The sequence below is a fragment of the Hippoglossus stenolepis genome, chromosome 8, assembly GCF_022539355.2.
Source record: "Hippoglossus stenolepis isolate QCI-W04-F060 chromosome 8, HSTE1.2, whole genome shotgun sequence".
Classification (NCBI taxonomy): domain Eukaryota; kingdom Metazoa; phylum Chordata; class Actinopteri; order Pleuronectiformes; family Pleuronectidae; genus Hippoglossus; species Hippoglossus stenolepis.
The window spans coordinates 19,181,660-19,196,198 of NC_061490.1; the positions used below are offsets into that span (position 1 = coordinate 19,181,660).

A 14,539-nucleotide genomic window follows, 5' to 3' on the forward strand; every position below is an offset into this window, starting at 1 on the left:
ATCCACCCCCCTGTTAAACCTTTGTGCGGTTCACATGGGCTGCGATGCGCCGCACCAGCGCCCTTCACTGATGGTTTCGGCGTGCGAGCGAGCGTATCGCGCCAGGAAACAGACTGAAAAATTATTTTAAACGATATAAATGACATATTTGATATGATATAAATGATCAAATATGCATCCCATACTTTGTATTCCCCTTCTGTTGTCCTGGAGTTTTAATTTTCCCAATTTTCCCAATCACATAATTAAATGTCCCCCTCTGCCCATCCACTACAGCCACACAAGCAGTCATATAGATAAAAAGAGAGAGGGGGGCTAAAGGCTTGCTTGAGAATATGTCATTTACCCCGACACCCGACATTGAACGGGTTACATACAACAACAAGCGGAGAATCGCGGGCTGACCGGCGCGGAGAAATGCGGGTCCGGTGTGAACCATCCATGGCATCTAAAGTTACACTTGTCACTTTTTCTGTTTTTCATATTATTCAAGTAATAAACAAATATCGGTATCGGCTATTGGCTAGATTGTTGTATTAAATATCGGTATCGGCCAAGAATTTCCATATCGGTGCATCCCTAGTAAAAAGTATTTAATGAATAATATACAAAGTGTAAATGTAAAAGCAGGAGACAGGAATAATGGTGGCTTTTTAAAAAACGTATTTGTTTATAACTTGCAAACTAAAAATGTGGTATCAGCATTTGCAGTGAGAAGCATAATTATTTTCTTGTGTAATATTATATAAATTATTCCACCCTTGTGTGAATATCTTGTAAAAAAATAGATTAACTTCATCAGTATGTTATTGTTGAAGAGATATACTGTATAATTGCTAATTTACTGGATGAAAGACTCATATAATTGCAGTACATAACCCCCTCATTTGTTCTCTTTCATCCTTTTCTAATCCTTCAGGCCTCTCAAGCAATCGCTTAGAGCCTCCGACTCTGTTGTGTACGCCTACGGGGTCGGATCTGTCCCCCGTCGGACTCGGGGGTGGGTTGACCATCGGGGAGCCTGTCTCCCCCAGCGACACTCCCACAGAGGAGAATTTGGAGAAAGACAGGTGAGGAGGATGGTAATAAAGAGCGCAGCATCTAGGCTGTCTCATTATAACCGCAGTGCAGTGACTCAATAAGAGATTATAAGCAATTACAGGATTAGAGATTGTAATCATATCATAATTAGATTGTATGGGAGGTGTTCAGTGTATAGAGCCAGCAAGCGAGGGGGAAACGAGGGAAGCTTAACGTGTGTGAAGTGCTCAGGCTGAGGGAGCATGGTAAAGCTTCCCCAGCAGTCTGTCCCTGCCTTGTGCAAGCTTTTGTCTCGCTGCCCGTTGCTCGCTAGCTAACAGAGCCTGCGGTTTTGAGGAGGACTCTCAGCAGGTGAACCCGGACCCGGTCTCCCCTCCAGCCCTTTGCCTTCCCTCTCCCTTCATGCCCTTTCCTCTCTTTCTCCCTCACAAAGGCACATGCACTCTCCTCCTAATACCGTTCTGTCCCACTTCTCTTCTTCCATGTGTTCTGTTGTGCATCTCCTTATGTTGACTCCAGAGCTTCATTTCAGTTTCTGTTGCATTTAGATGTTATCTGTGCATTTAGATGTTATCTGTGCATTTAGACGTTATCTGTGCAATTCTTGTGTGTTTTTTATGGTATCGCGGGAACACACTGGTGATTTCTTGGAAGCCGAGACATTTGTAGATGTTGCGCTTATGCATCACTGATTACAGATGAGAACACTTTGTCCAGTGCTTTTAAAATTTAGAAAATTAGCAGATGTTTTATCTATTTTATATACTGATTCAGTTATTTAGTTCATTAACAGTTTATTCCATTCCATATAGATAGTTTTTGTCTTTCGTCCCATGTGCTTTTCAAGGTGTCTGCATCTGTTTTGGCCAGGGCCCGTCCTTTGTCCCGCTTGTCTCCACAGTGTGTGTGCGGTTACATGTGTTGTCAGGGGCTTTGGCATCATATTTACTCAGGTGTTTGAGAATCATATGTGGGGGGTGTGCATTTGCATTGTTGTGGTTGTTTCTCTGGCTTTACAATAGTTGCATAAAGGTGGGTGTGTAACAATGTGGTGTCCCCATGTTTTTGCAGACGGAAGACAAGGTGGGTGTCAGCGCCTTGACAGAGTCATGGACATGCTTCAGGCCTTAGACTGATCCAGACATAAACAAACACACACACACAGACAGACAGACAGACAGACAGACACACAGACACACAGACACACAGACACACACACACACACACACACCAGTCACTTGGTTACAGACTACACATGGATACACATACATGACACAAACACACTGCATGGCTAAGTATTTTAACACGCTTGTGAAGGAATTAGAAGTAGCTTGATGTGTTGAGATCAGTTGTACTATATTTTTTAGTGGATGTGGAAGCATGTTGTGTGAAGTTGGAGATTTATTAGACTTTTATTCAAGTTCCTTTTGGTTCCACACAGAATGCAGCATAGAAGCCATACAGGGCTACTTTCTTAACATACTGTTGTAGACTGGCTCCCAGTAACTCCTCAGGAAATGTTGGTATTCAAGTGCTACCATATCTGCAGCATATGAAGCATACTCTATATCATGCTCTATATGTTTCACTGTCTATACTAATATATGCATGTCAGATTTCATGCATATTTGCCTGCCACTCATTTTGTCTCTTTTTTATCTTTTGTTTATGTGATTTTTCTTTCTACCTTTTTGGGGTAAATCCTCTACTAATGTACCTCAACTTATTTTTCTTCCTCTTCACCTTCATGATTAATATAAATCTCTGTCTTCATTGGCTGCATATGGCTCGGATACTTTCTCTTCTACTTTCCTTCTCTTCGGGAATCTCTTCTTTTCTTTCCTCCTTCTACACTTGTGTTCCTATTTCCCCTTTGTCCCCTTTTTCTTTTTTCTTATCCGTCTGTCCGTTTTTGGACTTTTTCCCTCCCTCGTTTTCTATCCCACTTCCCTCCAATCTGTCCCTATCTTTTTCTCATCCACCCCCCCACCATCCTCTCCCACCTTCCCTCCCTACAGTAGGAAAGTGACTCGTAGTGAGAGTGCTCGCGTGGACCGGCACTCATCTCGTCGCCGTGGCTCTTCCCGGGCCAAACAGTCCCGTTCCCGTAGCGATGTGGACCTCCAGCCGCCTTCCTCCACAACATCACCTGCTCCGCTCACTCCCCAGCACCTCCATCCGTAAGATGGACAAACCGCCCCTCTTAAAGCCTGTGGCTGGAGGGGTGCACAAAAGGGACAGACAGGATGCCAAAACCTGAAATCCGTCTCAGAATCAGTGCAGCAATCCTGAAATAACATGAAAGCATTTAATACAAAATGACTGGATGAGAATTTTATTGATGGATCAAATGTACCTGGCTCATTCAGAACTATCAGTTTGAGGCACATTTAAATAGGTGGCAGTTAATGTGGATTAGGTCTTTCTAAAGGGCACACGTCTGTTGTCTCCTGTGAAATGAATTAATCTGGCCGACAGATTCACTGACTCGGCTGCTGTGGCCGACAGGGTGTGAGTAATATTCACACTCTCATTCTCAGTGCGGGGTCAGACACTTGCCTCTTTGGGGGAATGTTTATTGACCATTTGGTAAACACAAAGTGCAGCTGTTTATTGAGGTTTTACTGACTGTTGTTTGACTGTAAATGTCAAGACTCCCAGGGAAACATCTTTTAAACAGTAAAGGATCCTGAGTCAACTTCAGTTCATTGAGATATTTAACTACTTTTATCTCTTTATTTTTTCTGCCCTGTACTTTTTATCGTGTGGTTTAATGTTAATTGACTTTTCTACTTTTCAATTCAATCCTAGTTTAGCACAAGTTTCACTTCAATTGAACCTAAACCATTGCTCGTTAATTGACATTGTAAGCTCTCAGTAGTTAGAAGATTAATAGCAACCAGTAATGTAAGGTTCTAAGCTACAGAAATAAGTCCATGATATTAGCAGAAAGCTCATCTACTAGATTCCTGATAGAATATCCAATGTTAAAGCAACACTATGTAACTTTTTTACCTGAAAATAGCCTCTTCTAAATTAGTTTGACGGTACATTGAGTTGAAAAAGGGGGAGGATGGAGCCTCTTTTATTCTCAATCCTCACCCTGACTGTCTGTTCTTGCTCTAGGTATGTGGGTATGATCTCCTGCAAGAAAAGTCACAGCTTAAATCACCAGAATCAGGCCCAGCAGGTTTAGGAGTACTACTGAACTGTACATCAGTTAAAAATTAGATTTAGAAGTCATTAAAAAGGAATCTGGGAATTATTGGTATTATCCACAGTTTTGTTTCAGTTCAGTGAGTGGTCGTACGCAGTCAGAGCTTGGATCTTCATCTATCCTCTATTGAAGACCACTTAATCACCACATGTGGCTCCAGAGGGCGCTGTTGATCAGTAAAAAATTACATAGTGTTGCTTTAATCCATCTCTGGGGTATATTTAGAAATACAGCCAGTGTTCTCCACCTGGATAAATACTGGTTAAAGCTGTAATTACCAATCTAAAATAATTATTCTTCCGCTTCCTTCTTTCTTCAGTTTCGAGGGACCGCTTTTACTTCCTGAAGGGACTGGCCACTCCCCAACCAGCCCCACCCCGCAGCTGGAGGAGGTGGAGCCGCGCCTCCTGGAATTTGAGCATGACCCACCCAACTGGAGGGAGCTGGCCTCCCCCGAAGGTCTGTCCAGCCTTAGCAAGAAGGAGACCAAGAGGCAGGAGGTCATCAACGGTGAGGAGAGAAGACATGAAGTAAACAAATGTCCAGAGAAATTGAGGATCTTTATAACATTGCTCATTCCGTACCTCCTCCCTCTCAGAGTTGTTTGCGACGGAGCACGCCCATGTGCGAATGCTGAGCGTTCTTCAGATGGTTTTCTCGAAGCCTCTGGAGAGAGAGGGGCTCCTGTCCTCCACTGAGCTGGCCACCATCTTCCCCAACTTGGACGAGATCATTGATATGCACTGTGAGTGCTGCTGCAAGTGTTATATATCCTCCCAGAGTCAGACACATGAAGGTTGCACTCATCCTGCACACAACATTTATACCCTTGAAATTTGTACAAGCTGCTGTGATAAAGTTAAATGCACAAACCAGTCTTATTTGAACACACAGTGAAGAATCTGATAGAAAATGATATATGTATTAATTACATCAATGACATTTTGTTTAAGTCACAGGCCACGGAGAGAGCTCAGTGATTCAGTCCTTTTTGCTGACGGTAATATAAGAGTTGTTTTTGCTGTATTTTAAAATTGAATTGTGTATTTGTTTGTCCCGTCTTTGGCTGTGAATCCAGATAACTTCTATGAGAGCCTGAAGAAACTGCGTTTGGACGACAACTTCATAGTCAAATCCATCAGCACCACAGTGCTCAACAGGGTGAGTCATCATAATCTGTCTGTTTATATCGTCTTTACTCTTCTGTCTCTGTGTTTGTGTTAGCTTCTAGGAAGACTCTGTGCTGACAGTTTAATTCACAACTTGATTTGACAGTAATTGTGCCAAATACTAGAAGCTATTTCTCTATGGAAGTAAAATATTGTCTGTAACAGCGATACAATTATGTTAGTTGTCAGCGTTTACTCTCTTTCTTTTCCAGCTCTCTTCCTCTGCCCATCTCTATTCTGCTCATTCTTTACTTCTGGCACGATACGGTGACTGACTGTCGTGTTTTGTGTGTATGTGTTTGTGAATGTGCCAGTTTGGTGGTACAGAGGGGGAGTGGTTCCAGAAGTTGACCTCTCGGTTCTGTAGTCACCAGTCGTGGGCCTTGGACCAGATCAAGAGCAGGCAGAAAAAAGAGACGCGCTTCAACTCCTTCATACAGGTAACCCAGACTCTTAAAGCTTAAAACACATGGATGCACACACAGATGCAGGAACACGGAGGAAGTTACACGAGTGACGATGTTCTTATTCTGACCGTCTGTGTGCGTGTGTGTGTTTTAATCCCAGGAGGCAGAGAGTAAGCCTCAGTGCCGCAGGCTTCAACTCAAGGACATCATTCCTATAGAGATGCAGAGACTGACCAAGTACCCATTACTTCTGGAGAATATTGCCAAGAACACAGGTGTGTATTTGTTTTTGTGTGTGATTTAAATCACCATGTTGTGTTTTCAGTGTCGACAGGTGACTTAATTATGCTAATCACTCAAATGTGTGTAGAGGTGGGCTAAATGGACAAAATCCCCTCATCACACATTTTATTTTATATCATGATATTAAACATAGATTCTTTTTGAGAAATACAAGAAAGCTGATAGTTAAATTGTATTTGTTATTTCAGCAATTTAAATGACATATGACTCTTTTTCAAAAAATTGTAACTAGTTGAAGCAAAATATAATATGTCAGTAGATTTTAACTTATAAAAGTCCTTAAACAATCTCGAACAACACAACCATTTCCATTATTTTATGGTACAGACATGTATGTTTAATCTTATTGCCAAACACTGAATGTGAAAATGTCATATTTCTTCTATGACTGGGTCAAAAAGACAGCCTCTGTGTTCAGGGTCCTTCTGAAGAGCAAATTACATAGTCGTAAGTCAAAATACAAAATATTTTGATGATCATTCTTCTAAATCCTAGATGCCAGTTTGAATCAGAACACAGGATAAATGTGAACAGTATTTGCAGCACTTACGTCAACTCACAAGCAGAACATTTGAACAATCGATTCCTGCCTGTCCCAGATCCTCGTGTACATTCGTGATTTATGGCTTTTGTTTGGGCTCTGCTGTGAGCGCTCCTGTTTTCCTCAACTCTGTTTTCTGTCTCTCCACAGAGGACCTGACGGAGAAGGAGAGGATCCAGCAGAGCGCAGAGTGCTGCAGAAAGATCCTCAACCATGTCAATGAGGAGGTCAAAGTGATGGAGAACCTATTTGTGAGAAACACACAATCCATCACTCAACACACGGTTAGGCAGTGATTGAGCACCAATTGGAGTCCAGTAAATTCATTTTGAGGCCTGAAGGTCTCTGGCTGTTAAGACAACTTCTCCTTCAGAGCTGTGCTGTCCGTCCTCTTTCTGACCCCTCATCTTTGTCTCTGTTCTCAGGCTGTGAAGGACTATCAGCGTAGATTGGACACGTCAGGGCTCAAACCAAGTAACGAGCTTTACACAGAATATAAGGTGTGGGTCTTTTTCAGCTAAAGTTTTGTTTTTATCCTACAGTTTTGTTGCATTTGTTTCATTGTGCTCCCTCTGTCGTCTCCAGAACATCGACCTGACTCAGAAGAAGATGCTTTATGAGGGTCCTCTGACCTGGAAAGTCACAAAAGAGAAGGGAATTGGTAAATACATATGCGTGCGTGCGTGCGTGCGTGCGTGCGTGCGTGCGTGTGCAATAGCCTGGTATTATTCCTGCCATACTTTGTCAGCAATGCTGCAGTAACAAAGACAACAAACATTTCACAGCCTTTAAAAATTGCAGAACCTTTTTGATCAATTTATTATGTCGAGCCTACTTTAATATTTATTGCAGTTATTTATATATAATAAGATACACTTGATCTGTTTCAAAAAGGCAAATATGACTCTGAACTAGGGTCTCTCTCTGGGATTTTCTGAAAATTATTATAAAAAGTTCTGGAAAAGAGAATAATTTGCAATTAATACAATACAACTTTATTTTTCTTTGTAAGGTCAATTAAATGCAGCAGCTCGAAGCTCAGATAAACAGATGCACTTCCAATAGATCGAGGAAGAATGTAAAACCACTGTCGATCACAAAACCAAAATCATAAACTACATTTTAAAATTGTAATAAATACATTAAATACATTTAAAAAATCTATATAATGAACTGTAATGAAGCCATCAGATAAAAGATATCTATGAGGAATTGAAAAATTCAATACCAGAGAACCCGTCTATCTCACTCTTTTCACATCTCTTCATCTGCCGTCTGTCTCTTTGCGTCTCCTTCTCATCTGCGTCTCAGAGGTGCAGTGTGTGCTGCTCGGCGACCTGCTGGTGCTCCTCCAGAGGCAGGACGACAAGATGGTCCTCAAATGCCAGAGCAAGAGCAACATCGCCGTGCAGGAGGGCAAGCAGATGCTGAGCCCCATCATCAAGCTCGACTCAGTCTTTCTCCGCGAGGTGGCCACAGGTTAGCGGCACGCAGCAGTAAATATCACACGGGTCACTTCCTTTGCGAGATCAGTGTCAGTCAGCCTTGTTTTTCTTTTTGCCTGTTCTGACAGATCGAAAGGCCTTCTACGTGATATTTACCTGGGAGAGCGGTGCTCAGATCTATGAACTGGTGGCTCAGTCTGTCGGAGAGATGAGGACGTGAGTGTCAAAGAGAGAAATACGCACACTAATCACTATTGTTTCTGCAGGTAAATCACAGAATTCATTTTATTTGTGTGTGTTTTTTTTTAGCTGGACCGATGTGATAAAGACAGCAGTGGATGATCTGAAGAAGAGCGGAGCACCCATGAGGTTGAATCTGCCTCCTGGAAGTGGAGGAGCTCCCCTCAGTCCCACCACGTATGTCTCTGTCTCTCTCTCTCTCTCTCTCTCTCTCTCTCTCTCTCTCTCTCTCTCTCTCTCTGTGTGTGTGTGTGTGTGTGTGTTTACTCGTCTGTTGAGAGCAAGATATTTTCATCGGCCGCCAAAGTTCGCCCATCTCAGAATATCTCATTTCTTTTCTCATTTTCTCTCGGTCAGGCTGACTGCCCCTCTGAGCCCGACGGAGAATGGAGGTTTGAAAAGCAGCAGTGGTGAGACCGCAGAGCTTTATCAGCTGAACACTTAATAAACAGCACAAATTTGTTATTCTAACACATTTCTGATAGCTGTCGGCAAAGTTAAGCCTCGTGTCTGTCTGCAGATCGAGATAAGGACAGCCTGACGGATGACAAGTCCTCAGACCCCAGGCACAGGCTGATTGATTTCCTGTCAGACAAAGGCTTTGACTTGATAGGCCACTCCAACAGTGATCAGGAGAAGGTTGCCAACAGTGCTTTGGATGAAGGTGAATGAGAGTCTTCCTCACACTTTTACGAGATTATTATTTTTTATGACTCTCTTATCTTTCCTTGCGTTCCTTTTAGCTTATCTCTCCTAATGACACCACTGCATCTGTCCTATCTGTTAGTCATGTCGCTGAAAAGGCTACTGGTCGGCAGCATCAGTCTGTCAGAGGACTCGCAGCCTGAGGAAAAAAACGGAGAGGAGCCTTCGCCCAGTCCAGAAGTGGAGAGCTGTCATTCAACAGGTGGGTCGCTGTGTTTTTAAAAGGAACCGTTTGACACTGTGTTGTTTGCTTTGCTGCCGAGAAGATCGACATCACTTCTGCTCTCATGCTCGTCCTCTTAAAGATGTATGTTACAATTCTTAAAAATTAAAATGTCTAAACACAACTAGACCTCTGATACATTTTGTTGACTTGAAACCTACTTTATCCAAAACGTTCCAACTTCAAATGAATAAAACTTCAGACAGACATCACCTCATCTGTGAACATGATTTGCACTCGAGTCGTGATATCCCATGATCCTGCGATGTCATCAAACTAGGTCTTTTGTTATTGTTATGATTGAGAGATTCATATTTAATAAATAGACGATATCTATCTTCTTGTCTTATTCTTGGAAAGAAGAATATTTCCCAAAATGTTGAACTGTTCCTTTAAAAGTCATGCTTTACTTTGGCAGCACCTTCGGCTGTGTAGCTTCTTGGCCTTGAAGTCCAAATATTTGTGATCGTCTTTATAATTGCTCCAGTGCTTCGTGATTGGAAAACCCCAGGTCAATAATTAGTGTAACAACAGAATCCATTTTCTTCTTGTTAATTCTTCATGTAGGATTTTTAGACCCATTTCTAAAATGGCTGTTCAGACAAATACATCAATCTTGATTTAAATTGATCGAGTTGACGTGTGACGAGAAACCTTTACAAATCGAGAATTTGCAAGTGTTGAATATTACTCGTATTGGTCAGAATTTACTGTAACTGAGACAGACTCCAGATACATTTTGATCAAGTGTTTCTATCCATAGAAGAAAATCAGACAATAGAGAGAGGAGCGGAAGAGGAGAACGGTGAGAATTCTGAAAGAGAAAATGCGGAGACGAAAGGAGAGGACGAGAGGACCATAAGCGCGCCGCTGGTGTTGTCCCAGGAGAGGATGGAGGAAGTGTGCAGGAGGCTCCACAGTCTGGAGGAACATCTAAAGAGATTACAGGTGAGAACAGAGAGAAGGAATATAGAGGAAAAGTGTGAGCAGGTAGTGCGACAGGGGCAGATAAAGATGAGGCACATAACAAAAGATGGAAGCTGCAAAAAAGACCGAGTTGGTGATGGAGGATTTCACTGAAGATAACTTGAGTAAGGAGCAAGCCGTGATGTACTCGAGACAAATGGGGCCAAAATGGCAGCAAAGAGAAACTAGGGAGTAGAAAACCATTTAACCACTGCTGTTATTGCTCGGGCGAAAATTGCATTGTGAAATTGGACTTCTCTGAAATGGCTATTATGTCCAGCGCCTGCAATGGGATGTGTCACAGAGACAGCAAGGTCGACAAAGAGAGGATGTTAAGAGGAGTGTGTGTGCGTGTGCGTGTGTGTGTGCGCGTGAGTGTGTGCGTGCGTGCGTGCGAGTCCTTGATGATATTGATTTTGTGTGTTGCAGACTGTAGAGGAGGAGCACCACCGCTTGCAGGAGGCTCTTTCCAAGTTCTCGCTGGAGGGAGGTAACTTCTAGTGAGACACTATCACGCCACCTGCTGGCCACTAGGTGAGACCACTGAGATGTGTTTAATTTGATGCTTGTGATTTTCAGTATTTCGTTAAGTATCATCATTCATCCTCAAGTGCGTAGGATTGATTTTAGAAGTGGGACGATATATGATGTTTTTTTAGCAAAATATTAATTTAATTTGAAGCTATTTTCTTGGATCAGCGTAGCGTAGTTGTTTTTTTTTAGCACTAAGTATTATCTGCAGACTTCCGATCAGGCTGCATTTGGCCCAAACAACCTCCATAAATAAGATAAGGCAGCTTGAGTGTAGCCTGGGAGGCAAAGCTCAGCCAGAAAAGTCTTCCAACTCACTTGCTACTGATAAAGCTTAATTGCTCTGAGCTCATGGTAACGATTGTAGGTCGCCTACATGAGCAAATCAACCTTTTTATCAGCTCTTTTCTCCTCCCAACCTCGTCTGAAGAGACCGCTTGGAAGAGATCTCAGGGAATAAATCAAATCCAAATCATAAAGGGAAAGAAAAGAATAGGAAAATCAGATTTTGAGATGTGAAGGGGACACGCCTCCACAATCCCAGTGGAAATCAAAGCCTTGTCATCGTCACTCTTTTTAGACTTTACATGTAATTGCACAGCTCATCTTTTCCCCCCGTCTTTTGTTCTCTCTAGATTTTTACTGGTGCTGGTTTGGAGGGCAAGAGTGACTTTCAAAGGCTTCCCTGGAAATTCCAAAACTTTCAGAAGTCATGCCTGGACCCACGCTGCCTTATTTGTTTGTGTCCCAGCTGTTTACGGCCGAGCGGGAAGTTTTTCTGCCTGACGAGAGGGGGAGGGAGGGAGGGCTCCGTGCTCTGTGCAGGGGTTCAATGGCAGAACATGGGAGGTGTGTGCATGTGTGTCTGTGTGTTTGCGTGCATGCTTGGTAGAGAGGTATACAAAGAGAAAACAAAAAAAAACAAGACATCCTACTTTTGAGTGGGTAGCTGCATTTGCAGAGAGGGGTGCCAAAACAGAAGCAATACTGTGCCGTGAGAGAGAGACGCTCCCTAACAAAATGTACAGATCACATTTTGCTGTAACACACATACGCACACAAAAGACACGCACGCTCCAAAACGATTCACACTGATGCCAAAAGCAGATGTACGGTAAACGAGATGTTTCCTTGCCAATTTAGCTGCACCAGGTCGGAAGCCTTACGGGGCCAATGCAGCGTTTGAAGATGTATTGAAATACTACTGCTGATATATAGTGTTATTTCTACTCTATGCCAAAGTACCACAAAGATGCACTTTCTCCTCTGATCAAATCAATTTGACACATTGTTTTCTGCAGTTGGGCTTCGTGTAGGACGCCCTCATGCATGCCAGGACGTGTGTGTGTGTGTATGTGTGTTAGAGTTTTTTAATTAAGGAGGTGCTTTTTTTGGGAGGGCTCTTACTGTAATTAGGTCACAAATGCAAACATTTATAAATAGTGTCACTATCGGTAATCATGCTGTTAATAATGGAGACTTGTTTGTATGTATGTATCGTTTTTTTATTTTTTTATTTATTCTTCTGAGTCCTGTCCGGTCAGTGAGTCGCCTCGCCCGGGTAGAGCTGTTACAGCACTGGGCCCAAAAGACAAAGCAATGTGTCAGAGACGAGAGGAAACATAGGAAGGCAAACTGAGAATGTGTAACTAAAAGATGGAGAGAAGAGGGAGAGAGAGTTCAGAGGTGGTTTGTTGCTTTGGTTCATCTGAAACCAGCTGAGACGGTCAGGAGAAGACGTGTAGAAAACATTAGGATTTGCACTTGCTGTACTGAAGAAGAATCTCGACACACACGTTCACACACGCACACACATTTGTGACTTCAGATTATACATTTTATAACATTACGTTAATTTACATGTTATTTGTAAAAGAAAAACTAAAAAAACACAACAGTCTTCCCTGGTAGCAATATTTGCATTGAAATTAAGCTCAGTCTTTGTATTTTATCCAGCAGATGATTGTAATTATGATCATGATGATATAATTTCGAAGTGGTGGCAGAACACAGGACCAAAGACGTGACAAAGCACCGTCGAGCCTCACACAAGCTGTAATCTTCTTAATGACATGTTTGATCTGTGTATTAGCCCGTCACTCCGTGCTGACGCAGGAGCGGCGGCGCTGCAGCTGCTTCTCCTCTCCCCCAACCTCAGCAGGTGAAGGGATTTCAGAAGCACAAAGATGAACAAAGGATTGGTCGTTGGTTTTCCATTCTTTAATGTGTGTGTGTGTGTGTATGAGAATAATGAGAAATGATGCTTTTCGCTTCATGACCAAACCCAAACCGAATCTGTACATCTCAGAGTTCTTGCTTGAGTGAATTTCTTCACTTCAGTGTCTGTGTGTGTGTGTGTGTCAGTCAGTGTGTAACTGTCACCAGCTGTTGTTTCTGTCCTCGATATGAAACCCTGTCGACACCTCTGGTGCTAAATTGAACACATGGGACTTGATCCAGCAGCAGAAAGACGAGACGGTGAAGCCAGATGAAGACGCAAAGGAAACAGAGTCTGGAGGAAGGAGGACGACGACATTTTTTATTCCGACGCCGTCTTCTCTTTCCTGTGCTATGATAACTTCCTGATTCACAGTCTCATCATTGTTGCCACAGCAACAAATCCTCCTGTGTGACCTCAGTATGAAATTGTGCAGATGATGGGGCCATTAGTCACTTGAGCATCACAAATTTGTGTTTGAACATTACTGCCAACTCTCCCTGTGTCTTCCTATTAGAAATTGTATATAAATTATATTTTGAAGGAGAAAAATGTAGAGAAAGTATAAATTAGATACCCCCTCCTCATTTTATTCAATAAGCTTATTAGCGACATACACCTCTTGATAACACGCTCACCTCTTTTGATAGCATGGTCACCTTTTCCTACCGCACAGTTCTTCCATACGATGTGTATTTCATTCGATGCACTTAAACGGGTCGGGGAGGTTTTTGTTACTGTTTTGTTTTTTTGTTTCCATTGTTTTTCAAAGCAGCTTTTGTAATTATATATACTATGCATTTGGCTGTAACGGTGAGAGAGACAGGACCTGTCTGTAACGCGTCTATACATGAAATTGAACTACGATGCAAATGTTGTAACCATGGCGTCTTCACTCTGCTTATGAGTGGGACCCATTTATAGAGATGATCTCAGCCTGGGAGGTTTTTTAACCGTTAAACTGCAGCAGTCGGCAGGTGGAACGTCTTCGCTCTTCACCGGCCGAACGACTACTATAGGCACTTCTCGCTCTCTCTCTCCTCCAGATGATTTTCCTCATGTATTCGATATACAAATACCTAGATGTATAGAAAATGTATTTATAGGGTGGTGCCTTGTTCTGACGATCAAACTGTTTGGTTCTCAAAGGGCTCTCGAGTCCACAAACACACTGTCGCTCTGGTGAACTGTCTGGACGATGAAAGACCAATTAGCATTGAGGGATCATCCCAGGATTCTGATTGGTTGGTTGCAGGGTTTGGAGCCCGGCCTTTACAACACGCTGTGTTTGTGTCCGTCTCAATTACAGCGATGAGATTTGAGCCCTCCAGTGTTGCCTTGTACAGAAAAAGACACTGCTTCCTGTCATGCAGGCATCTGCCCGCTCGCCTATATATATATATATATATATATATATATATATATATACAATGAATATGCAAGAACTATGCTGTGTATTTGGGTTTTGATTTTTATTGTGCAAGAGGCTCTTTAATGATGTATACTTAAGGAAAATTGTGGTACGTTTGCTTT

The 14,539-nt window shown here is 42.5% G+C and overlaps 1 protein-coding gene across 8 annotated transcripts in view; it reads left to right on the plus strand.

Moving 5' to 3' along the window:
* The window catches only part of arhgef1b (Rho guanine nucleotide exchange factor (GEF) 1b), a 41,977-nt gene extending 27,551 nt beyond the window's left edge, over nucleotides 1–14,426 (plus strand). For 5 of the 8 annotated variants that reach the window (XM_035162933.2, XM_035162934.2, XM_035162928.2 and 2 more), the window contains 20 exons: nucleotides 920–1,070; nucleotides 2,113–2,124; nucleotides 3,060–3,221; nucleotides 4,578–4,768; nucleotides 4,857–5,003; nucleotides 5,337–5,419; nucleotides 5,742–5,867; nucleotides 5,995–6,109; nucleotides 6,829–6,929; nucleotides 7,104–7,178; nucleotides 7,264–7,339; nucleotides 7,990–8,157; nucleotides 8,252–8,339; nucleotides 8,433–8,540; nucleotides 8,721–8,773; nucleotides 8,884–9,027; nucleotides 9,151–9,270; nucleotides 10,055–10,239; nucleotides 10,687–10,791; nucleotides 11,424–14,426. In XM_035162933.2, coding sequence (XP_035018824.1) covers nucleotides 920–1,070; nucleotides 2,113–2,124; nucleotides 3,060–3,221; nucleotides 4,578–4,768; nucleotides 4,857–5,003; nucleotides 5,337–5,419; nucleotides 5,742–5,867; nucleotides 5,995–6,109; nucleotides 6,829–6,929; nucleotides 7,104–7,178; nucleotides 7,264–7,339; nucleotides 7,990–8,157; nucleotides 8,252–8,339; nucleotides 8,433–8,540; nucleotides 8,721–8,773; nucleotides 8,884–9,027; nucleotides 9,151–9,270; nucleotides 10,055–10,239; nucleotides 10,687–10,758 — 2,177 coding nt within the window. In that variant the 3' untranslated portion in view covers nucleotides 10,759–10,791; nucleotides 11,424–14,426. The remainder of the gene's footprint in view (nucleotides 1–919; nucleotides 1,071–2,112; nucleotides 2,125–3,059; nucleotides 3,222–4,577; nucleotides 4,769–4,856; nucleotides 5,004–5,336; nucleotides 5,420–5,741; nucleotides 5,868–5,994; nucleotides 6,110–6,828; nucleotides 6,930–7,103; nucleotides 7,179–7,263; nucleotides 7,340–7,989; nucleotides 8,158–8,251; nucleotides 8,340–8,432; nucleotides 8,541–8,720; nucleotides 8,774–8,883; nucleotides 9,028–9,150; nucleotides 9,271–10,054; nucleotides 10,240–10,686; nucleotides 10,792–11,423) is intronic. The other 3 variants (XM_035162929.2, XM_035162930.2, XM_035162935.2) reach the window with 3 other exon arrangements.
* The last annotated feature ends 113 nt before the right edge of the window (nucleotides 14,427–14,539 follow it).